The sequence below is a fragment of the Canis lupus genome, chromosome 13 (genome assembly GCF_048164855.1).
Source record: "Canis lupus baileyi chromosome 13, mCanLup2.hap1, whole genome shotgun sequence".
NCBI classification, from domain to species: domain Eukaryota; kingdom Metazoa; phylum Chordata; class Mammalia; order Carnivora; family Canidae; genus Canis; species Canis lupus.
The window spans coordinates 21,909,355-21,936,410 of NC_132850.1; the positions used below are offsets into that span (position 1 = coordinate 21,909,355).

Genomic DNA, 27,056 nt, shown 5'->3' on the forward strand with positions numbered 1-27,056 from the left:
AACTGTAGCCATGGGGCAGTAGTGCCCTTTATAATCCTACAGCCCAGAATTAGCTATCCTTACCCACTCACAGAGACTGGCAGCCTGGAGTAACCAATAAATTGTGCCTGTTATTAACCCAAATATATTACAGCCAAAAAACAATGCTGTTTTTAACAGCTGCAGTGTGGAGCTGACTTAAGAAGGATTATCTGACAGTAAGTTTTTCTTATAGCTAAATCCCTTTACCTTAAAGTTAATGAGCCTTCTAATGTGAAAAGATGAAAAATCTACTGAAAAACATAGGTTTAAGGTGATATTCGTAGGGAAAGCCATTATTTTACAGACTTATAAAGGACAATACAAGGACCAGCACCTTGAAAAATGTAAAGTTACCCATTTTATTGTTTATACCAACAGAGAAGATAGTATGGTGTCATTGAAAACATATGGGTATTAGAGATAAGCAATTTCCAACCTGACTCTTTGACTTACTATTTATTGACTTTGGGCAAGTTGCTAAACTGATCTAATCTTCAGTTGTCTCCTGTGTAAAATGAGTATAGCAATGCCCATCTCATAGGGTCCTTTGGAGGGTAAATGATACAACACCTGTAAGGTGTGCAGCACTTGGGAGTAAATGCCATACCGGGGACGGGTGCCTATCAGGATTTAGTGGGAACGGTGGCAATTAGATCAAAGCTGTCTCTCTGAATCTTTGTGTCAGTGAATTTGCAGGGCAAGAGCTTCTGGCCATTTGCTTAAAGGAAGCTGCTGCCTCTGTCGACCCCGAAGACACTCTTTAATTCAGCCATCAGTTCCAATTACCTGCTCTCCCTGAAGATGCCCGAGTAGCTACTCGGAGATAGTTCACTGCCTCTGTGTTTGAAAATCTCTGAGCTGTGAACCACTGCTTTGCATTTGATCTTCTAATTGCTTTTCTGTTCACTGGGCTCCTATGAACATCCTGCTTCTCGTCTGATCCCTTGATCTTTTACTTATTCACTTCCCTCTGCTCTTCTGGGAAAATCTTTCCTCATGTTTATTCTGACGTTTACGGTTCCCCTGTGCCTCTCTCTGTTGTGATCCTACAAAAGTACTGGTCTGACTTTCTGGACCTCAGTGAGCCACTCCAGAACACTTTGGCTCCTACCTTTATCCAGAGTTGGCTTTAGTCTTGTCAGCTTGACATGCATCCCTCAACCTTTATGTGGCCCAAAACCCTTTTTGTTTCTTGTGGCTCTCTCTGTAGAAATAGTAGTAAATAATGAGAATTCATATTACTGATTTGAATTCAAAATCTCACTGCATATATATTTTTTTTCACCTAGAAAACCAAAACATACCCTCACAGTATTCTCAGTGATTTTCTTGGATTACCTGTTAGGTAATGCTTTGAAATCAATTTTAGATATATATGCAACAGAATTAAACAGAATTTTAAAATATAAAATTAAATACAGATTACATAAATATAAATTAAATATAAATAATATATACTTCTAATAAATATATTTATACAAATATAAAATTAAAATAAAAAAATCTATAAAACCAATCACACTCATTCCAAATACTACTATTCCCTGCATTTGATTCTAGTATTTTTTGTATGTACATCTCACTTGTTTTATATTCTATTTTTTTGGCATTCTCCTTTCCCTTTTGCTATACAACTATCATGATTTCTATTTTTTGTGACTATTCAGTATTTCACAGTGTGAATAAATAATATTTAATAATAATCTCTCTGTTATTGGGTATTTAATTTTTATTTTAAATACCATGATTAATACTATAAATGGCATTTTCTTGGCACATAAATGCACCTAAAAAAGAGAGTAAAGAAATGTCACAGGAGTATATGGCAAACGTAAATCCAATTTGACAAATTTAAAAATACATTCTCTATCACTGCAGAATTCTATCAACTACATTATGATACTGGAGAATTCTGAATTTTAGAAACCATTGTTTATGTTTTTACATATATTTTAAACCATTGACTTTAATTTCATACCCAGAGGTCAGATATGCTTAATACTTGGTCATGTCATCATTTTTGTTGGAAAAAAAAAAAAAAAAACAACCCAAAGTATTATACCAAGTTTCAAAGATTCCTGATATGGAAATTTGACCAACCTATGCCCATACCCCTACCCCAAGACCAATTGTAACAAACTGAATCAGAACTGCTCAGAGCTTCAGAAAGAAGAGAGAGGAGTTCCTAGTGATGAAGAGCTCATGTTCAAAAGATACACATTCAATGAATTAATGAAAAGATGATCAAGAACAAAGAGAAAGTCCTTGGTAAGGATGGTGGGCCCAGGGCAATGGCATCTGGAAGGGAAATAGGAATATTGGGAATAGAAGGTAGCTCTCTATTGGACTCATAGTTGAATTCTTAGACTTAGGGAAGGTGTTCTTCAAAGAGTCTTTGGCTGTAAGGAGAAGGTCTGTGTAACTAAATTAACACAGGCCTGCAATAAACTCCTAGATTTCAGTGGTTCCCACAATAGCTGTTTATTGGTCACGCACACACACTCCGAGGTGTTTCCTGGTGTGGAGTTAGGCTGTTCTGTTTTGTGCAGTCACTCAGAAACTCATACTGATGGAAGCTCTGCCATTTTCATTAGGTGGCTTCTGTGTCCTGCTTAGTATGTGTTTCCAGCCAACCTGAGGACAAAGGAGGTGGGGAATAGGGTAAGGAGTATTGTTTGGGTCAGACTTGGAGGAGAAGCGTATCACTCTAGCTCACATTCCTTTGGTGAGAGCTAGTCCACATGTCCCCATATACATGTAAAGAAAAGAGCTAGAAATGAAGTCCCTATGTGCTTGCTAGAGAATATTGTATGCTATGGAAGGTAGAGCGCAAATTTTGCCAAACAGCAGCTTAAGTGTAATAAGTTCCCTAACAAGAGGTGGCTGTGGAGGGACACCAGTCATAGAGAAACTGGAAGTGCATTCCTGGCTGGGTTGACTCTTCCTAAAACTTGAGGAATAGTTGTATAATATTCCATTGTCAAACTACATCGCTGAAGTGTTATAACCTTTCTTGGAATAGACTAGATAATACGTCAGAAATAAGCAGGGAAGAAATTTAAGGTAGGTTTATTTTATGGAAACAAACTAGTTTCTGTGTGTCATTAATGCAAATGAAAAACAAAGAGTAGTCTCACTATGCATGGGTGGTATTATTTGAAATTACTGTATGTTTGTTTTGGGGGACTATGGTTCCGAATGTACTTCATGGGTAACATGTTATTCATTATAATAATGATGCCTTATAATGTGTAACACATTTTGCTTATGCAGATGTTTTCTAATACAGTTAATCCTCACGATAATCCTAAGAGAGAAGCAGGGTAGGACAGGATGTGATACTTGCATCAAAAAGGAGGAAACCCTGGAACCTATAGGGAAAGGAGCCTAGAATTTCTGAGTCCAGGCTCCATGCTTTCCACTCTGAAATCTTTCACAATTTAACTTTATCTTTTTTCTTGGAGGAGTTAGGAGCAGAAGAGCATCAACTTTGATCAGCCTCCCTGCTCAGTGGGAAATGTAACTTCCTGAGTCATGCATGTTGGGTGAATGCTTCACACAACATTCACAGACCCTCTTGAGGAACACTTCAATCACAGGAATAGGTTTTCTAAGAAAACAGACTCAAATTTGGTGTATGGGCTTGAACTTAAAATATTGGCCTATTTAGAATCTTTGGTTTTTCTTTGCTTGTATTTGTATATAAATATAATATAAAATCATATAGTGAGCGATCTGTGTTTTTGGTTTCTTTTTTTCCATTCGTTCCTCCCCTCATTTTAGTTAATATAGGGCAGTGATTTGTAAGGCATTCCATTGGAATCCTTAGCAATCTAGCAACTGAGGTTCATGTAAAATGAAAGAATTTCAGGATGAAATATGGAGGTTTTTAAGGTGACTACTAATGGAGTGACTTCTAAAGTCTTGATACTTTCTCAGTGGTCAGGAGACTGGCTAACGTGGTTGTTTCATTATGTCAGCAGTTTTACTTTGCAGTGTGACAAGCAGCACAGTAGCTAAACCGCTGCTGCCGGTGGTATTGAGCTATGTGACTCTAGCCCCTACCCGTGGTGCTTGGGAGTCATAGCACGTCACTGCAGAAAGAGAAACCACCTGCAGGAAGCTGATAAATAATTGTGTCTGATTGGAATATAACATGAATCCTTTGAGTCGCCATTTATTTATTTATTTATTCATTCATTCATTCATTCATTCATTCATTGAAGTGTCTTTAGAAAACAGCAAACTAGGTGACGGATCTCACCATGTGTCACATACATACAGATGTGTGCATATTTTCTCATCATTTGTGGTCGTTTCAAGCATTTCAGAGATTTATGAAAATAGAATATGTTCTAGTAAGGCTCAACAAATCTTCCAGATAGTGTTGTGTTTGCTTAGAGTTATGGTACAAAAAGGAAAGAAAGATTGTCAAGAAAATAAATATTATGAAAAGTCTCCTCCCCTCCTCCCCCAATGTTACTCTGGCTGCCTCCCTTCCCTGATGGCTGGCTGGATGTGTAATAACCCCTAGGCTGCTTTTGTATTTCCATTACTTTCCAATGTGGCTTTTTAGCACAGCAGGAAATGTGTTCTGTCTCGGCTTCCAAGTTCTATGTTTTCAGCCTAAGTAAATGTAAATCACTCCTTCTGCACGTATTTCTAAATAAATGATTTTTTTAAATTTGGAAACTATCTTTGAAATAAATGACTACCTTTATCACTCATCATTCAAAGGATTTAAAACGTGGGAATGAGTGGTTTGCAAAGGGCATTTTCAATCAGTATTGTATTGGCTTGGTGTGTTTTTCTTGGTAGCAAGAACCATTCAGGAGGTAAGGGGAAATACTACATAAGCCCTAAGTCTTTTGCTGCCTTTTGCTTCTAATGACATTGCATTCTCTTAAATTAATATACAGTTTAAAGTGTTAGAAGCAAAACCAGTTCTGTGAACAGTATTCATCTTTGCCAGGGGTCCTTAAATATTAACACACATCAGAGTTACCTAGAGGGCTTGTTAAAAAACTCAGATTACTGGCCCCACTTCTAGAGTTTCTGAATCAGTAGATCTGGGGTGAGGACTAATAATTTGCATTTGTAACAAGTTCCTAGATGACTCTGATGGTGTTGATCCAGGACCACACTTTGAGAATTACTGGTTTGCACTAAGTGTTTCTCTCAGCCAATTCCTCACTGCTAATTATTGGCATGTGATTGGAAATCCCTGATTCAGAAGCCTAGAAACTCTGAAATGACTTAGACATGTTTATTCCCTCTTAGCATTGTGTTTTGTTAATGTTAGTTTCTTATGGATTTTCTGCCGTGTGATTTGGTGTCCCAAGGGTGGTTGCTAGTATTTACCTTGAATTCATTTGCATTATCAATACATCAATTACAGACTGAGAGAAAAGGAAGGTAAAGGGATTATGGGGAAAGGAGGGAAAATGAGTGGGAAATATCAGAGAGAGAGACAAACCATGAAAGACTCCTAACTCTGGGAAATGAACAAGGGATAGTGAAAGGGAAGGTGGGCGGGGCACGGGGTGACTGGGTGATGGGCACTGAGGGGGGCACTTGACGGGATGAGCACTGGGTGTTATACTGTATGTTGACAAATTGAACTCCAATAAAAATATACATATAAAAAAAAAGAAAAAGAATCTCAAGTAGCATGCCTTTTCCCCCTTTGAAAATGTGAGTACTACAAGTTCTCTTAACTGTTTTTTTAAAATACTCTTTGGTACAGTTTCATATGCAGATTTTAGCTCATGTTGTCGCCTGCATTATTAGAATTTTGCAAGCTGTTAGGGTGCATTCCCCATAGAGCATTCTATAAATGCCAGATGTTGTAGCAGCCAAATAAGGGAAGTTTTACACCAATTCTGAGATGGATGTCAGATACAATGGAAATAACTGTAGGAGGCTGGAATTAGGGAAGGCTCTTAAATGAAATATTACCTTTTGTTTGGGCTGAGAGTGTGGATTTTTGAGCCAGAAAATCTAGGTTCTGTGCAGCACTTACTGTTATGATGTGGGGAAAATACTTCCCTTCTCTGTTTCAAGATCCTCATCTCTCAAATGGAATGATAGTATCCTCTTAGAGAGCTTTGAGGACTGAGTGAGTTATCTACATGTTTCAAGCATGCTTTACTCTCAACACTGTTACTAATAAACACTACATCTAGGAGAAAGAATTCTGTGCAGCCTCTTGCCCTCTTTTTTTTGGGGGGGGGGGTCATACTGCTAGTAGCAGTGGTAATACAATTGAAGTTAAGTGAAATAAAACTTAAATTAATATAAGAATTGGGTTCCTGGCTGGCTTAGAGCATGTATCTCTTAATCTACATTGAGCATGGAGCCTACCCACACAGACACACACACACACGCACACACACAGACACACACACACACAAATTAATACCAGAATTGTGCTACGTAATTATAATATTCAACCCCTTTTTCAAAAATTTACAAAATGCCATATTGTCTGTAGAAGAAAAGATCATTAATGATAAGCATTATGCTTTTAAGATAGGATAGGTGGTTCATCATATATTTAATTTCTGGAATAGTGTTTGATGGATTGTCCACCAATTGCCCAGGATGATTAATATATAAAGTTAAGGGAAAAAATACTGACTCGGGAGACAAAGTATTCTTCACATTCAGAGCAGTAAAGATTAGGGAATGACACATATGGCCTCAAATGAATGCTGAGGAGTCTTCACAAGTGTGTGGGAAGTGATGATTCGGACAAAGAATCCAGTAGCTGGAATGCCATTCAATAGGTGAGATGGGGGAAAGGCTAGGTGGGCAACGTTGCAGAGAAGATCTAGTAGCTTCTCAAAATTGGCTAACCTGTTCCCTTCCCCCTCTTACCCTCCTGGCTCCAGGACAAACTATGTGCTTTTGACTTTTTAGTGTTGCCTACAACACCCAGCATGGCACTGCTCAATCAGTGTTGGCTGGTTTGATTTGATGATGGATGCCTTGCTTTGTATGATAGCTTTGGTTACTTTTCTCTATAAAGAAACCACAAGTGAAAGCAGTTGGAACATACTGGCGTTCACACAATAAGCCCTACCCAAGCGAATAATTTGTAGTTATAAATTTAAACAGATAAATGCAGTTGTAAATGAAAATATCGATATAATTTTGGTTCCAGTAAAATCTGAAACTTGCATTAAGGAGTGCATTTTATAGCTACATATCAAGAAAGTATATCACTGGGGCGGGTAGGATTGTGTGTATTAGAGTTGAAAATATTGATGTTGATTGCTTGTTCCATCTGGGTTAGGTGTATTCTTTTCTCAGATGGGAAGTTATCTCTCAAAAGAACTGAGAAAGTTAAATGCAGTATTAATGGAAAGTGACATTTATGCATGAATATGAAGTTTATTCATGTTTACTTAAGACTAGTAATCCCTTCACATGGGATGTATTATTAGTAGTATATGTGACAAGGACTGGAATTTTGATGTTGGTCAGCACTAAGACGTTTTCTCTTTTGCAACTAAAGTCAAACCTTTTTTTAAAAAAATTAAAGAAATATTTATATTTTCTTAAAACATAAAAATGAAGGCATTTTTAGAGTTCTGTTGTATTGGCTGGTTGAGGCCACCACACACAACTGTACAACTCTGAGTGTATCAATTATATGGATGACATAAAGACGGCCCTATAGGCTGTAAGCCAGGCTTTTTTTGGAATCCAAGTAGGAGGTACCAATATTACCATTTTCTTCAAGTTTTCTTCTACTTCTGACTTTCACTCTATTTCATTCTGACTTCTGTTTTATCTGTTTATCTGGCATCTAAATTTTATTTTAAAGGATTTCATCAAATGTTTGGTAGCCTGTAACTCTATCAAGTATGAGGCGGTAAAAAGCTGTGTTCATACAAACACACAACTCTTTCTGTCCTCTGGGATTCATTATATGCTATCCACTGGCCAGCTGCTCCATTGACTGGTTACCTTGAACTTGAATGTCTGTTGGTCTTGAATCACTTGAAATCTCTTGAATCACTGTTTTCAGAGAAAGATTTCCATTTCTGGGGGATATATAGTCCTGCATTTCTGAAAGAGAAGGAGCCTAGAGGGAAAGATTGTTGCTGAAGTCTCAATACCAGGATAATAATAATTTCGTTTAACCTCCTGTTTTCGTTCGCATGTCTCCACCCTCCTGTCTGACTGGCTCTTGGTAGGATGAGGAGGAAGCAAGTAGTCGGAGTCAAACCTCTTGACTCTGATTCATCCCACCTCTATTTGGTCTGATGCCCACACTTCTTGAGCTCCTCTGGAGTTCTGTGGAAAAATCTGTTAACATTTGCTCTGCTATCTCCCTCTGCAGGCTCCTGTGGGTTTACTCTTTCTTTATTCCTCCTTGCTAAATCATCCATCATCCTTTCAGCTGTTTTCCATATTCATGTATTGTAGTCATGGGAAACAGAGTTTGAGCTTTTTTTTTTTCCCTTCTTGCTGTATGGAGGGAGATTTTCTAGAAAATACAGGGCAGGAAAGTATTTCACCATCTAGAAAGTGGAAGTCTCACAAAGCCTCTTAAGTAGACCCCTTTTGTGCAGTTTTTCTCTGCTCTAGACTATCCTTCAGAGCTGCACCAGAGCTACAGTTTAGAAACACAGCCATGGCTGTCATTTTTATATCCCCTACATATAAGTAAGCTAACATTCACCTAAAGGTAATGATGCAACTGTCTTAACTTTATTTATGATGTACCCACACACACACTGATTCCTATTCTCTTACCCCTAGTCTTCCCATGTGCCTCTTCCCCATGCTCTGACCAAATGGAATTATCCAGTATTCAGTGAATTCAGCATGCTGTTTCATACCTCCAGCCCTTTGTAGTTTCATTATCCCTGTATCTGCTGATGGAGTTAAGCTTCCCCTTTTTTCTGCTTGTCAAAACCCATCCTTTTTGTGGCTTTCCTCAATCTTCATTCTTTCTTCTTCTTCTTAGGATTTTATTTATTCATGAGACACAGAGAGAGAGAGACAGAGAGAGAGAGAGAGAGAATGAAGCAGGCTCCCTGGAGGGAGCCCGATGTGGGACTGGATCACGCCCTGGGCTGAAGGCAGGCCCTAAACCACCGAGCCACCCAGGCAACCCCTTCAATCTTCATTCTTCTAGAGTCTTCACAGCTGTACCTTCGTTCATAAGAAATTTCCGTATGAAGCCAATTTATTCTTTTAAAAAGTGAATTGGTTTAAAGAAAAGTGGCCAAAGTACTTACTTTGTGAAAGTAAGTGGGAGCAATTAGGTGATTTTTTTAGGTAGGAAAGTAAATTACTTGATCAGATTTGCATTTTAAAGCATTTTAAAGCAATCACTTAACTATAGTGTATAGAATAGTTTAATGCTTAGCCTGCCTACACTCAGACTGTTTTTAGAACTGGTAAAGCAGTTTGGGTGAGAGAGGAGGAAAAGCTGCACCATGGTGATTATAGCAGTAATGGAGCAGAAGGGTCAAGAGGCATTGAGGGTATAGAATTAACAGAACTGGACCAGAGATTGAATATGAGAAATAAAGAAAAAGTCAAGGGAAATTATCAGAATCCATTTTATCTTTCCTTTAGAATTTACCTGCCTTCATAGACCACTCACTAATTTTCTGGAGTTGTTGACTCCTTAATACTCACTTTCAAATCAACCTTTAAACTTGAAATTTTTTTCTAACACAAATTTAAAGTTTTATTTCTTGCAGAGTCCCCAAAAGATTTAGATGGAAAAATAAATGCTTTTTTCAACATTTTTGTTGTTGTTGTAACTAATGTTTTAAAAAATATCTTGATTTTTTAAAACAGTTTTTATTATTGAAATATAATTGACATGCAGTGTTATATTAGTTTCAGATGTATAGGATAGTGATTTGACACATCTCTACATTACTCAGTCTTCACCACAATAAGTATAGTCACCATATAACATTATTACAATTGTATTGACTATATTCCCTGTACTGTATGTTTCATCCCCGGGACTTATTTATTTTATAACTGAAGATTGTACCTCCTAATCCCCTTCACCTGTTTTACCCACACCCACTCTTCCCCCCTCTTGAAACTACCCACTTATCCTTTGTATTTGTGGGTTTGTTTCTGTTAGTTCATTTGTTTTGTTTTTTTCCAGATTTCACATGGAAGTGAAATCATATGATATTTGTCTTTATCTGGCTTATTTCACTTAGCATAATACCATCTAGCTCCATCCATGTTGTCTCAAATGGTAAGATCTCATACTCTTTATGGCTGAGTGATATTCCACATCTTCATCCATCCATCAGTAGAAACAAGTTGCTTCAATATTTTGGCTATTGTACTTAATGCTGCAATAAACTTAGGGATACATATATCTTTTCAAATCAGTGTTTTCATTTTCTTTGAGTAATAAACCAGTAGTGGAATGACTAGATCATGTGGTATTTCTAACCAGGTTATAGATTTGTGTCTTTCTACTAAAATAAACTCTTGACTTAAATGAAGTCTGCTTTTCCCCTACTACTTTTTTGCATTTCTTTATCATTTAGCACTTCTTAAAAATACTGTGTTTCTTTGAAACATTTATATGCCTTCTATAGAGTAGGGCATGCAATGACAAAAAGTCATACTTATTTTTATGTAACTGTTAGGTTACTTATACTTAAATACTAAATTAAATATTGGTTTAATTTTTAATTTAATTAAATATTGGTTTAATTTATTGGGTAGTGTGCTGTGATACACAAAGGCTGTGTTATATTGTCAGTAGTGAAAAAGAAAAATGCCATAAACAAAAGCTTAGGACTCCATGGAGAATCAAAGTAGATGTTCTTCAGATGTTGTTTTACTGAGACAAGTTCACTGGACAGAAGCAATATGGTGTCACATATATTCCTTTCTATTTGAACCCATTACTTCATAAAAATAAGTACTGTGAAAGGAATATTATAAGAGCAAATGACTAAGCTAAGGGATCATTACATCTTGCAGCAGTTTTCCTTAGGTTAACTACAGTTGGGCAGATGGCTAAAATTTAAGGATTTGAAAATTATCATAGCTCATAATATTAATAAAATTCTCATAATTAATAAAAATGTAGTTTATATTAAAATGGTCAATACTAGTATTTAACATTTAACAAATATTTATTAAGTGAATCGTTGTGTTCCAAAAGTCTAACTTCATTCAACCCTTAAAATGATCCAATTAGTAGGTAATACTATTATTGTCATTTTACAGACAAGAAAAGCTCCGGCACTAAGAGAAAATTTATGTTCAGTTAATGTCCACATGGATATTAAGTGGCAAAGCAGAAATTCCAACAATATAGGATGTTCCTCAAAGAAGGCATACTATTGCATAATAGGCCCTAAAATTTATATTGATCAGAATTAAATATAAATTATGCTATGGTACCTTTGATTTTTATCATATTTAATTACAGTAAGTGATTTAATATATATATGATTTTACCTGAATTCTAAGTATCCTTTGGTAAGTCTAATATCCTTAATTTTTCAGGATTTCCTAAAATATAATTACCACATGAGATGACATTTGTATTTATAATATTGCAATTAAAACAGATGAGGAAAACGGACTTCATATATTTGGAGATAAATTATATTTAAAGCTTCAGCCAGACCTTGATGACTAAATATTAATTTATGATTAACTTGATATTGTGCCTAGTAATATCAGTTTGTTCACTAGAAACCTATTTATAACATAATCCTACGGAAATCATTAGCACTCAGTTTGTAGCTCATTCTAGTGAGGCTAAGGAGGTTGAATATTGTGATTTTTGTGTGTGTGGCAGTGAACCAAAGGCAGCTTTGGAGTTCAGATCTAAAATCTGGACATGATTTTTGTCATTCTGTTGTATTTATTTGAATAGATTCTAATGCGACAGCTAACAAGGTTGTGTGTATCTTCTCTTATCAGAATAGTACAGTAAGTTTATTGATAAGTTTTGCATATATTTATATATCATGTGTCCTTTGCTTGGAGACTGTCTCATTAAAGATATACCTCATGTTTCTACTTTTTTCTTCAATTTACATATATAAAGTTTTAAAAGACAAAAATAAGTTTAAATATAATGTTAAGATATATTTATAAGCCACTTTGTAATTGTTTCATATTTCATCTAGATTATAACATCCTTTTGAAAGGTACTGGTTTGCTTGAAGGGCCTCAAGTATCTTTTACACATATTAAGAAAGAATAAGGGGCAGCCCAGGTGGCTCAGCAGTTTAGCGCCTGCCTTCAGCTCAGGACATGATCCTGGAGACCTGGGATCGAGTCCCGCATCGGGCTCCCTGCAGGGAGCCTGCTTCTCCCTCTGCCTGTGTCTCTGCCTCTCTCTCTCTCTCTCTCTCTCTCTCTCTGTCTCTTGAATAAATAAATAAAATCTTTTTTTAAAAAAAGAAAGAATAAGTAAAGTATAAGGACTTTTTAAAACGAAGATTTATTTTCAGTTTATTTCTATAGTCTGAATTGGTTTTGCTGATTGCAACTAAAGTCAGAGATTACGGTCTGAGCAATGTTTCATATATTAAAGGTCCAAGACAAGTCAAAGCACTTAGGCTTGGGATTCCTCTGGAAGAAATCCTGGACCAAGTAAAAAACAAATATTTAATGAGCTAAATCAGAGGCTTTTCCAGTCAGTCTTGAAGCCAACCAGCTGGCCTCCCATCTGTTTTCTCACCTAAGTTCCAGGACCAAATTGGATAGAGGCTAAGACACTCTTGACAGGCATTTGGAGAATGAAAGGATTCTTGTTTTCATTCCTAATATATTCCATTCTGTGTGCATTTGAATAACTATTTTTTGCATAATTTAATGCCTTTGGAAAACAGAATACTTGCAACATGGAGCCTGATGGAGGTAGAGTCCCCATGGAGGCACTGCAGACCTGAATGAGAACATGGCAACCTTGAGATGGGGTGCATGGCTCTGAGTTTGGCTGGGGGACGGATCTGTGGCCACAGTGAGTCAGATGGCAGGAGGAGTCCCTACATGAGCAGTGTCCAAGGCAAGGAGTCCAGTTTTTTCAGTTTTCTGCCAATCCTCTCAATTTTTTTAATCTCTACAAAACAATGACCTTAATAAATTATTTGTTAGAAAGCCACCGTAGCAAATAAAACTAGATGCCATAATGATGATAACAAGAGCAGATACTATTTCAGTGCTAACTCTGTGAGGGGTACTTTCCAAGTACTATCTTACTTAGTCCTAATAGTCCTATAGTGAAGGATTATTATCATCCTTATTTTGCTGATGGGGAAATCGAACTTCAAAGGGATTAGAAGGGGTGGCTCAGCGGTTTAGTGTTGCCTTCAGGCCAGGCCTGATCCTGGAGACCCGGGATTGAGTCCCACATCGGGCTCCCTGCATGGAGCCTGCTTCTCCCTCTGCCTGTGTCTCTGCCTCTCTCTCTCTGTGTGTCTCTCATGAATAAATAAATAAAATCTTTTTTTGTTTGTTTTTTTAAGAAGGGATAAGAAACTTCTCCATGGTCCCAGGGGTGGTAAGAGGTCTACTGGGCCTCAAAGCCAGATCTCCTGACTCCAGAACTTATGTTCTTCATCTTTGTGGGATGCCTTAGAGTCAATCAGCTGGTCCTCTTAACTGCCTGTGGGGATAAAGGCACAAATCGAGTCTGGCTCAACCTAAAATTTCTAGTAGGAGGCCAAACAATTAATAGTCAAACAACTAATCATTTGAATGATGTGTGGCTGAGGGGAAAGTCCTCAATGGTCTAGGTTCTGAGCAGTATAAATCCTTATAAAAATATGTTTTCGCATTGTAAAATAGAAAATAAAGATAGAATAGAATTTTGAGGAAACTGATCCCAAAATAAGAGTATCTAGGAACCCTGTTTTTGTTTTCTAATTTAGCAGACAGTTGTGCTAGTACCCTTTCTCACACTAATTAATATCTTTGATATAAGGAAAATCATGAACACGGGGAAAGGAGGTATAATTCCTTATGCAGTTGGATGCTTCCAATTATTTGTAGTCTTTTAGGAACTTAATCACCACTTCATTACATTAAGATGCCACTTTATATTGTCAAAACTGAAGAAGCACTTTCTTTGACTTCTTTGTTGTATTTTGGAATGTTTGTATCTAGGATCTATTTAAAAAAACTTAGCAGTCCCACTTTTAGGTTTTGGTCCTATAAAAATACTAGCATATAAGTGTGCAAAGATACATTTTTAAAGATGTCTCTTCAACTTTAGATGTAATAGAAACATATTTAAACAAATTGAATATCTTTAAATGGGGGGTTGATATTATGTACAATAGAACAACAAAAATAGTGGGATACATATATGTAAAATGGTTGTAGCACTGTTATTAAAATATCATTGCATAAAAAGTCGAGAAGCATAGAATGATATGTGAAATTTGAGTCATATTTGGTTTAAAATCCTATTGTGTGTGTACATATATGAGGGTGTGTATGTGGTGTCCTGTGGTGAAGTGTGTAGGTATAGAACACAATTTTAGAATTATTCATACCAAAGTATTCAAAAGTGAGTAGAGGTTGCAAATTGTGGGGAAACATGTACTTCTTAGTTTCTACACTTCTTATTTATTGTGTTTTGTCTTTACAAAAACATTTATTGGTTTTATTAGAAACCAAAAATAATATTTTTGTAATTAGCTTTACATTCAGTGCTTATGACTAAAACAATTTGCCTTTCTAGTCTAATTATCGTAATTTCAAGCTTGCTACCTTAATTACAGATTTTCCAACTGTGTCATTGATTCCTTTACTCCTCTACCTTTCTGTACCTGGTATCCTCTGTGGGGAAGGGCCTTCCCTTCATTTCTTTCTCTCTTTTTAAAAAGATTTATTTATTTATTTGAGAGCGCACAGGTGCGCACACACATGAGGGGAAGGGCAGAGGAAGAGAATCTTGAAGCGGACGCCCTGCTGAGCATGGAGCCAGACATGGGGTCCATCTCAGGACCCTGAGATCACAACCTGAGCCTAAACCAAGAGGTGGAGGCTTAACCGACTGAGCCATCCAGGTGCCACTTCCCTTAATGCTTATTTCCTTATAATTAGATTACTTTACCTTAGTAGGTGTCTCATACATAACATTTGAAAAATTAATAGTGTTTTATTTTTGTGCATTTTTAAAAAACAATTCCAGCTTTTCTTTATATCCTGGTTTACTATTGAAGAGTCACTTCTTCTTTAGGACAAATTGCCAACCTTGTGACTTCTAATCCACTCCTCAATTCTATATTGTGATTTCTATGTAATAACTGTATTTGCTTCCTCTGTTTTCTTATATAAACACATTTCAGGGGGCTTAAATGGGAGATGACAGTCCAAATAAAGTGTCTTTGGCATTTGCAATTATTTCATAGCATGATGCCAAAATATTGTCACATACAGTATCTCACATGACAAAGCTAATAAAATCTCAGAGAAACAGAAATGTTTATAATAGGTTCCTGTATAAATCAGTCCAGGTGGTTTCCTTTTACAAGGACAGGCAGGATTATTTTCAATATGACAGAACGAGGGGAAAGAGTGAAAACCCAACTGATTTGCAAACAGCAGTTTCCTCAGTAGTCATCCGGGAAGGGAGTTCTGCTGTGTCACAAGTGACTGGTCCCTAGTTTTGAAAGAGAGTGAATCATCCTCCTTTGAAACAAGAGATAAGTGGGAGAGAGAGAGCCGTATAAAATTATTTTACAACTATTTCCTTTTAAGCTATGACTTCTTGAACTGGAATGTGATCCAGAATAGCTTCCCTTTGAATCCAACATTTGTCTTAAGCATTTTTATTGTCTCTATTTTCTCTCACACCATCGTACTTCTTCTCTCCCTCTGTTCAACAGATTTACACTGACTGGGCCAACCACTACCTAGCAAAATCGGGCCACAAGCGGTTGATCAAGGATTTGCAACAAGACATTGCAGATGGAGTACTGCTAGCCGAAATCATCCAGATCATTGGTAAGACCTGCCCCCTGGGAAAAACCATGAAAGTCTCTGCCCCACCCGCCTTGGTAAAACACAATTTCAGTTGAATGCATATGAACTTGGTCCGTGTGTCTCTGAGATTAATGTAGCTCTCCCTCGATTTAATTAAAAATGTTTATGTGAGAATGTTTGAAAAAAGCAGTTTGACTATACTTTTAAATGGCTAGAACTGTATCTTTACATACACTGAATTGTCAGAAATGAATGCTTCATTAAACCATATGTCTGCCATGTGTGCATTTCGTTAGCTGGAGCAACTCATACACTCTGAGATTCCTTGAAACTGTATCCTGATCCAGCAGGGACAATTGTGAAAGGTTTCATGTCAGCAGTCATTTGGCACAGGCTAAAGAATTAGCAGCAACTTCCTTCTCACTCACTTTTTTTTTTTTTTTTTTTTTGCCTGATTTGTGCATATGGAATTGGCGGCTGCTAACAAGTGTGTCCTCTTGTACACGGCTCGGGAGACAGAGTGAATGTAGCAGCAGCATTGTGCTTGTTTTTGTTTTTGTTTTTGTTTTTTCTTAGTCTCCTTTTTTTTTTGTGTTTCACTTCATTGCTTAAGCATGTCATTCTTTTTTTCTCTCTTTTATTTATTTCTTGGCTTTAGCAAATGAAAAAGTTGAAGATATCAATGGATGTCCTAGGAGTCAATCTCAGATGGTAAGAATCATATTTATTCTAAAATATAATGCTTATCTTCACTTTTGATTAAATTGCTTTTGTAAATGGACTAGAAATTTCTTTTGCATGCCTTCCTGCTTAAGAAACCATTTGATCACATGCTGTCATATGTATTTCTTTGGGAACAATATATGAACAAGTGATAGCGTCAGCACAGTTGAATATGTATGACTCCTGAAAAACATAGATCTCCAAGTTGTTATCAGATCTTTACTTTTTGTTGTTGTTGTCCTGATGTCTGAATAATTTAACACTGGTTTTGGTGGCAGTAAATCCCATCTTAAGTGGAGCTTTTATGTCTGAGCAACTGGTTTGAAGAACAGAACTTGCCATGTACATCTTAAAAATATATAAATGGTGTTTTCTTTGTTCCTAACAAAGTCCAGTGTAAACACATGGGCTCTTCAGCACTTTTGGAAATAGCTGCAAAGGCATGCTGCTGGGAGTTTTCTGAGCAGTGACTGATCATGAGATATGATTCATAGCCTTTTCCAGAAAGCTGTTGATCTAGGGGTCTGTGTCTTTCCAAGCCCTCTTTTTGTCTTTAGCAACTGGTAAAGCTTAAGGTTTTATAATAAAAGAAAAATAGATTGATAAACCACTGAGGAAAAAGAACTCACTGCTCTCTTGATTAAATAGCTACAACTTAATTTTATAGGACAACATGAAGTACAAATACCTTCATTAAAGTTATATCTGTGGATATAATCAGGAATGATAGCCAAAATCAATAAGATGAGGCTTCCTTCAAAACTCTTTTTAACACAAATAGGCATTTTAAGTGACTGTGATGAGTTCTTAATTATCAGAGACTGGAAGTGGAAAAAAAAGTGAACTCTTTTGACATGCTTACTTGCTTTATCTAATGTCAGAGAACTGAAATCCAAAATAATTAAAGGAATGTATTCTTAAAGAGTGATTAACTAGCATGTCTGGTGTGTGTGATTAATAAACATTTTAAGGAACTATTACAGTGTCATAAACTCTGTATAACTATTGTGAAAAAATCACTATAAAAAACAATTTTCTGTAAAATACTTCAGTTTTAAAGAAATTCCTGATCTAATTACTCTGGGCATAAGCATGACTCTTTAGAAATTAATTATAGTTTTACTGAAAATAATTATAATACCATCAGACTCTCCTAAAATAATAGCTGTGTGATACTGTAAAAGAGATGTAACCTCTCTGAGTCCCCGCGTTTTCATCTGTGTAATGAACCCTAATTAGGATAAGACAATGACATATAATTATGGACATTCTTTACTACCTAAACTAATATGGAAATACCTAGTAGTGATGTTATAAACTTTGGTAAGACACATTCATAAATTAACACCTGTTAAAAGATTTTTAGGGCTTTATCTTAAAGAGCTCTGTAGTCCCTGAATATCGTATATTACGTTTCTCAAACTCAACACTGGGTCTTGCTTTCATTATTTCAAACATAAAGAGGTGTTGGATACTAAAACACATCTTCTCTGTTGTTATTCCAATTTGATTCTGATTATAGAGAATCCAATAAACAGCCAAGATAATGCTTCATGACGGGGGTGGGGGTGGGGGAACCTCTCCAAAACTCATAACTGTGGATAGGAATTCAGTCCCTAGATATTTATGTGAAACATCTGTACCAAAGATTCTGCAAATCTGTGAAAACTTTCTCATGAGTATTAGACTCTGTTAATTTTTTATTACTTCCTACTCCTTATTAGCCCCCAAATTTCATGTAACATCTAGTATACATGTTATGTTGATATTTCTGCTTTTGATTTCAAAAAAAACACATGCATAAAAACCAAAACCTAAGAAATGTAAATGCTATGAAAAAGGTAGTTTTTCCAGCCAAATAGTATTAGTCAGAATCACATAGAATTTTTCATAAAGAGTAACTTGTATTTTCATTTTTTTCTGATGTGGTTAAGTTTTGAATCTGAAGTTGGCATGCCCTCAGTGTGTTGATTCAAAATAATACATATGACAAAAATGTAGCTTTCAAGGGGTTGACTTATTTTTGCCTCTGTTCTTAAAAATTGGCATTGGTACTATATTATTAAAGAATTAAAATTCCAAATTTTAACTGAGACAAGAAATTAGAGGAAAGAGAATTATGAGAGAGCATGACTAGGCTTAAGAATTTAGTATATCTATTCCAAACAGGATGTTGCCTGTCTCTGCATTACTTAACAACCAAGACAATGAGTGCTATCCTTACTCACAGAAATGCTTTGACTACATCCTTTTGTATATCTGATCTTTTCTTGTCTTTGCTTGCTGTTTGTGTTTAATAACAAAAGGTAGGGTAAAACTAGGTATGCTACTGTTTCTAATCACAAATTGTCTTTATTTAAATTTCAGCTTTGATACCTTTTATTGGATTGTTTTAAGCCTTTTAAGAGTATAGGTTCTCTTGTGGTATGAATCTATACTATATTGATAAATATTTTGATGAAAGAACAGTCAGGTAATTCATAGTGAGTCAGTTGAGCACCTGAGCTACCAGATGGAGGGACATTTGGGGATCAGAGGAGCAAATACTGAAATAAATAATACCAACAATGTCACATAGGCAGAAACAAAATACTGGGAAGGGAATAAGCTTGGTGTATTCCAGCAACAGATAGGAGACCACTATGGTTTGAGTACAGGGCAGTGTTTGGATGGGACATTGGAAGCCTAACCACGTAGGGCCGAAGTAAGGAGTTTGTTTGTCATTCAAAGTTGGACAGGGGGCCTTTGGAAGACTTTTAAACTGGGCTATGTCATGATCTGATGTAAATATTTTTTAAACTTTTTTTAAAGATTTTATTTATTTATTCATGAGTGACACACACACATAGAGAAGCGGAGACATAGGCAGAGGGGGAAGGAGGCTCCATGCTGGGAGCCCGATGCGGGTGGACTTGATCCCGGTACTCCAGAATCACGCCCCGAGCCGAAGGCAGATGTGCTTAACCGCTGAGCCATCCAGGTGTCCCTGTTGTAAATATTTTTAAAAGGATACCCTAGATGTTTTCTGGAAATTGTAGAATATGTGTGGATATGAGAGGTGAAGAATATAGGGAGTATAAAACGATCCCACAATTTTGGCCTGATAAATTACTGTTAGACACGATTATTACAGAGGGAAAAACAGGCTAAAGGTAGAAGGGGGAAGATGAAAAATTCATATTTTGAAAGTAGAGTTTGACATGTCCATTTTAATAACTAGGAGGTGACTGTAAGCAATTAGGCATGAGTTCCTGAAGGTGACAAGTAAGGTATTAGAACATTACCTAGTACATAGGTAATGATTGAAGTCATGGAAAAGGATGGGATCTCAACAGAAGGCCTGTATAAAGTCAGGAGGGAAGAAATTTGAGGTTCTCACATTGGAGAATACCAATAAATATGTTTAGCAACAGTGTAGAGTCAGAAGAAAGGAAAGAATGGTGAAAGAGTGAGCCCATCTTTAAAGGTATAAATCCACAGATGTGGGGTGTGGATCCTTAGGGTAGTTATGATAGCTTAAACTGGAGTACTTGGACTAACCCAGTGAGATTAGGGCAAGGTAAGATGAGCAGAATGTGGTAGATGTTGTCAGATGCTACTTAGCCAACTAGTTGATATGCTGAAACAAATATCTTCTATAGGGTAACCATCTGTTAAGGAATAACAGAGATGCACATATCCATTGAGTCTTGAACAGTCTTTCTAGGAGTTTCCTGTCAAAGAGAAAAAAAAATATATATATATATGCAGAGGAGGAAGGAGGCTCCATGCTGGGAGCCCGATGCAGGTGGACTTGATCCTGGTACTCCAGGATCATGCCTTGAGCCAAAGACAGATGTGCTTCAATTATGCTATACAATTATATATATATATATATATATATATATATACACACACACACACATATTTACATATATATACACATAATGCATACATACATATATTTACATATATACATATATAATGTATATATACATATATACATGTATGCATACATATACATACATACATACGTATATTCTGAGAGGAAGGAAGAATGAAGGGAGTTTTTGGAAAGGGGGAAGTAAGCAGGGAAAGAGGAAGCAGTAGAGAGGAGAGGACCCAGGGGATTGAGGAGACAAGAGATGATAACAAATCCTAGAGGAAGTGGCAAAGGAAGAGATTTGAAGTATGTGTAGAAGATACAACGCTGGAAAAGAAGGGGTACGTTTTCCTTTGTGTCATGTCACAAGAGGATATGATTGTGTGAAATGTGAATATCTGAAAACGGATTAAATAGAAATTGAAGGAATTCATCAATAAGATAACTTCAGAGTATTAGAGAATAATAATGTGCTTTTTTCCTTGGGATTTTCTACATTACCTTATAATATAGAGAAAAATTCAATTATGATATCTCAAAATAGATGAAAAAAATTTAACAATAAAGCTTTCAAATTACATGGGCCAAAGAACCATATTTAAGAGAAATATGAACTCGTCCTTATGCCAATTTATTAGCATAAATATTGAGAGATTGTGATTCATGTTTATTCTAAGTCTCAAAGTCATGGTTATCTTTCCTTAATAAGCTTGAAACTAAACTCATCCTGAAAAAACAGAACTGGTTTGAGGAGCTTATTCAACACTATAATTAACCTTATCCAAAGATGAAGTTACTATTATGGATTGCACCTGTTGAGTAATTTCTAGGTGGGTGGTATCAGAATTCAAAATCTATGCTGCATGCCACACTTTGGTGAGATTACATGGGGAAATAAATTAGTAAACTATAAATACTAGGAATGTCCAGAATGCCCAGCAGATTAAAAATAGCAGAAAAATGCCCAACATGTATTTGAAATGCAGAGGCACAAGTGCTAGCTAGGTTCTTAGACAAAAATGTAAGACATGTAAGGGAAAAGTTGTGAAGACCAATTTTCCTTTATGTTAAAATAGGCTTTACAATGAAGGATCTTTACAAATGCATAGAGGGATGAGGAAATTTGATTGATTGATTATATGAAGTAAACCAAGATTTTGATTATACCAGATAGCTGAGGATCTGACAAATAGGAGTCACAATTGCCCTTCCTTTTTGCTGGCTCCTCCCATGACCTCAATGTAATAGCTCAGTTGTTTTTCGGCCACAATTTTCACTCTTACTTTCTAATGTATCACGTTGCTTAAAATTTGCTAATAGGAGCATTTGGGGAATGCTGATGCCTCTTACCCTCTCTTTTTCCTTTAAGATAGAAAATTCAGTTTCCTTTTCCCTTGATTCTCCAGTTCCAGGTCCCACAGTGTTGTGACTTCCAGAATAGTAGACTGTTATGATTTTATAGGCATCTTCATTCCATCTCAATAGTTTAAACTTATCTGGACAATAGTTTACACTTATCTGGACAGTCCTCCTAGTCAAAGTATTTTATGCTTTTGTCAGTGTTCTGTCCCTTAAAATTTTAATTCTTTTAGCCACTGCTTGTAATTGCTTCTCTTTTAAAGGATCTATTTAGGTAAGATAGGAAGATAAGGTTTATAACCAAATAGGGAAGAGATAAAATATTGGAATGCTCTTAAAGATTTAATGAAATCTCATAAATGGTACACTGCAGCATTCTAGCACTATGACTCAGAGGAGTGGAATATTGCTAAGTTAGTCCATTCACATGATCCCCTGCCATTTTTGAAACTGTTCATCTTCTGGAATGGCTAGAAAAAGATAGCTTAATGAAGACAAATGCTTTCCTACAAATAGAGCTCTGATCTCTAAAGAAATGCTAAGTGGAAATTTCTGCTTTCTAGTTTTCTTCATAATTTCATTATTTTCCTATAGGTTCAAACTTGGAAGAATAAGTATAAAGTGCTAACATGAAGAAATATATCCTTAAGTTATTAGAATAGCACCCTGATAGTTTTTAAAACCAAACTTGTCTCTAGAAGTAGCTCTGTATTGTTAGCAAAGTTCAAATGCAGAAATGATATGGAGACACTGAAAGGAAGTGTGTTAAGTTGAAAGGGCAATGGTCACTGAAATTCTGATTCGGACTGTGTGGTCCAGGAAAAAATCCAGTGAATGCTCAGTCTCTGCTTATTTCCACATTGAGGAAATTAGACCAATGAAACTCTGAGTGGCTAGATTGATTTAACAAAACACCAAAGACCATGGTTTCTGTTCACTCTTTTATCTTAGAGATATATTTGGGTTTTCATTCTTATGGCTTTTTTGAAAGTATCTTCATAGTAAGGTGAGAAAAATATTTTCTAAAGTATTTGAGTCCAGTTTACAAAGAAAAAGAATAGGGCAGCCCTGGTGGCTCAGCGGTTTAGTGCTGCCTTCAGCCCAGGGTGTGATCCTGGAGACCTGGGATCGAGTCCCGCATCGGGCTCCCTGCATGGGGTCTGCTTCTCCCTCTGCCTGTGTCTCTGCCTCTCTCTCTCTCTCTTTCTCTCTCTCTCTGTGTCTCTCACGAATAAATAAAATCTTAAAAAAAAAATGAAGAGAATAGTTGCATGGGAATCATATTTTTATGGGAGTTGTCTGGTCCTCCATTAAGAAATGAAGTAAATGTCAAAAATACAAGAATCCTTTCCCCATTAGCTTTAAATCATAGAATAAATAGTGTAAATGTTCTCAGGAGTATCAATATTTAAATTGGTTCATGCCACTAGTAGGACAAATAGAAATTGAAATAATGTAATTTTGAATTGAACTCCAGAGTCTGTGTAATTTTTTTTCTTTTTTTGGAGAAAATAGATATATTTTTTCTTTAATTCGAGGAAAATTAGTAAGCTTTATATATGTATATATAATAACCATTGGGAGCTGTAGTTAATATTTCAACTATATATTAGAATATCAATCATTTTCTTAAACATTTAGCATGTTCTTTATCCTGATATATTTTTTAAAACATTTATTTATTTTAGAGGGAGAAAGAGAGAGGGAGGGGGAGCACGAGTTGGAGAGGGGAGAGGCAGAGGGAGAGGGAGAGACTCTCCAGCAGACTCCCTGCTGAGCACGGAGCCAGTTGCAAGGCTCGATTTTATGACTTGAGATCACAAGCTGAGCCAAAGTCAAGAGTTGGATGCTTAACCGACTGAGCCACCCAGGCACCCCATCCTGATATTTTTAACTTAATTGCTGTAAATTGTTTCTCACCACTAGGCCCAGTAAACACAAAGTATAATCATACCTATTATTAGAAAGTATGTTTCTAACAATCCTTCCACAAATTTAGTTTTTATTACTTTCAATAATCTAGTCCTTTTTTTTTTTTTAAGATTTTATTTATTTATTCATGAGAGACACAGAGAGAGAGGCAGAGACCCAGGCAGAGGGAGAAACAGGATCCATACAAGGATCCCAATGTGGAACTCGATCCTGGGACCCCGGGGTCACGACCTGAGCCAAAGGTAGATTCTCAACCGCTTTGCCACCCTGGCATCCCAATCTAGTCCTTTTAAAAAGGACTTACTGCTCCACGTTTTTCAGGCTTATTCTTGAAATTTCATAGAAAATGACCACTGATAATAATCAGTGATAAAATATATAACAGCAATTTTAGAAACCGTAGTTTGAAAAAAAATTAAAAAAATAAAACAAAATAAAAAAATAAAAAATAAATAAAAACCGTAGTTTGAAAAAAAGGTGTACTAAGATATGAGGCCATTTTGAATGAAAACTATGATATTCTTAAGAACCTATAACAATTAAATAATGTTATAAAAATAACTTCTAGGAAAAGAGAAAAAGGAAATAAAATAGGGAGAATCTTGTTCATTGGATCTCATTATAATGATTTGAAAAGTTTATCTTGGATGAGATAAATTATTTGCCAATCAGTAAAAAGCCCTAGTTACTTTATGACATTATATTTAAATGATTTTAATATTAATTGAGTTAAACTGACTCATCTGGATAGACACAGATAAAAATTCATGAAATACCTTGGAGGAATTATATTGCCCAGTTGATTTGTATTAGCCATGTTTCAAACCACAAAAATATTGGGAAGTCATATCATAGAAACTAAATTGTTGAGCGCTCAGCAATATCAGTTTTACTTATTGGTTCACTTAATGATCGAATGTCAGCCATGTGTGTCTGGTGCTGTGCTTGGATGATTTGCTTGCATTTTTCATTTAGCATCACAGCAAACCTGCAAAGGAACGAGGTCTCACTGAGCCTGCCTATTAAAGGGCCAGTATTGGGTCTCATGTCTCTGAGTTTAGACTAAATTACTTTTAATAAAACTTATTAATAAACAAACTTAACAAAATTCAAGTCTTTGGATTTTCAACCCCTCCTCTGCTCCTTCCACCTCCTCCCCTTGGCCTCCTCTTCCTCTCTCCCCCTTCTTTCTTCTTTAATATTTCGGTCTCTCACCCTTCCTTACTCCCAACCATGCAATATTAATTATTTTTCTTTAAAACTGTACTGGTCTTTCCTATCTATAGAGGTGTATAAACTTTGGTTAGGTTTGGTGGGTATGTGAGATAAATAATGTGTATAGATTTTGTGATGAAATTATGCATTTGGCAAATCATTTCATCACGAAATCGCAAAATGACAAAGATGTAACTTTAGTCCTATATGTAAATAAACATTACTTAAGTTTAGGGCAAATTTATAACTTTGTTGTAAAAGAGTAAGATTCTTTTGTTTTGTTCTCTAAAACAAACTGAAAAGCAGGAATTCATTAAAACCCACAGAGTATATCTTCAGGTCAATGAATGCTGATGTAATTTTTTAAATAATTTAATTTATAAAATTTTATATTGGTAATTATAGCCTATGAAGATTAAATACCTATATATATTTTTAAAGATTTTATTTACTTACTCATGAGAGACACAGAGAGGCAGAGACATAGGCAGAGGGAGAAGCAGGCTAGGCTCCCTGCAGGGAGCCCAATGCGGGACTTGATCCCGGGTCTCCAGAGTCACACCCTGAGCCAAAGGCGACGCTAAACTGCTGAGCCACCCAGGCATCCCCTAAATACCTGTAATTGACCAAAATATTAAACAATGTTCATTATTCTCTAATTACCAGTCAGTTAGAATAGTAGAATTCTGAAAAAAAATAATATTTATCTGATAAAATACTAATAGATTTTCCATATCTATATCCATACCTATATATATATGTAAGTACACACATACATCTATCTGTCTACACTGTATATAAATATATAAATATATAAATATATAAATATATATATATATTTAGTTGCTCATATATTATGTGGAAGATGGTTTTATATCCATTTCATGGATAAGGAAGCTGAGGCTTCAGGAGAGTGAAAACTTTCTCAGTTTCTTACAGTGTATAAATTGCATAACTAGGATGCAAATCCAGTTTTACTTGGCTGCAAGAACTTTTAATTATTATACTCTACTACTTAATTAATAAACTGACTCATTGCAACTAACAGCAGACCAACTCAGTACAAAAACAAACTGCAGAGTGGAACAAAATTACTCTCTCCCCCAACCTGTCCCTCTCCAAGTTACACAAAGTCACTTGAGATGGAAAGGGGAATGTGTGGTTTAGCATTGCAATGACATGAGGCACCTAATTTAACTGCATATTTTATCTCCCCTCCCCGAAGACCTAACAAATCCAAACTTGGAGGGGGAGGCCTGGAAATCAGCATGCTCACAGATCCCAGCAGCTCACCCTTAGCCTTGCTAACTGTTGGTATCTACTACTTTATTGACTAGATAATTGAATTCATTTTCTGTGGCTGCTGTTACAAATTATCACAAACTTGGTAACTTAAGACAAAAATTTAATCTCACACAGTTCTGGAGGCCAGAAGTCTGGAGTCAGTACCTCAAGACCAAAATCAAAGCATCAGCAGTTTTGTGCTCCTTTCAGAGGCTGTGGGAGAAACGCACTCCTTGCCTGTTCTAGCTTCTGGGGGCTGCCAGTGTTCTTTGGCTGGTGGCCACGTCAGCCATTCTGTATATTATATACCAGGGCATAAAAGTGCACTGGATATTTGAGATTGAATTTGGAGGCATTTCAGTCTTGTGAACTTAGAGTTTGAACAAAGAGATCTTGCATAGTATTTCTGTCTTTGCCTTCCCACTGCAGGGAAGGCATCATCTTTACATTCAACCAAATATTTATTGAGCACGTATTTTGTGCCAGGCACTGTATCCTAGCTGTCAATCATGTTGAGAGCTTGAGTCAGAGGCTCGAAATGTCTGTCAGAATGTCTAAATCCTAGAGTGGTAGGAACTTGTGGCAGGGAGAGCTAGTTCATTGGACACTGACAGGGTTGAATTTGAATTCTGGCTCTGCTGTGTATTAGCTGTGCACATTTATAAAAATTATATTATCTCTCTAAGTTTCTACTGAA

At 36.2% G+C, this 27,056-nt stretch overlaps 1 protein-coding gene across 10 annotated transcripts in view; it reads left to right on the forward strand.

The window, feature by feature from the left end:
* NAV3 (neuron navigator 3) overlaps positions 1-27,056 on the forward strand; it is a 355,345-nt gene that overhangs the window by 85,229 nt on the left and 243,060 nt on the right. For 7 of the 10 annotated variants that reach the window (XM_072772862.1, XM_072772863.1, XM_072772864.1 and 4 more), the window contains exons 2-3: positions 15,888-16,005; positions 16,643-16,695. In XM_072772862.1, the coding sequence (XP_072628963.1) occupies positions 15,888-16,005; positions 16,643-16,695 (171 nt within the window). Of the gene's footprint in view, positions 1-14,954; positions 15,066-15,887; positions 16,006-16,642; positions 16,696-27,056 lie in introns of those variants that run through there. The other 3 variants (XM_072772870.1, XM_072772871.1, XM_072772867.1) reach the window with 2 other exon arrangements.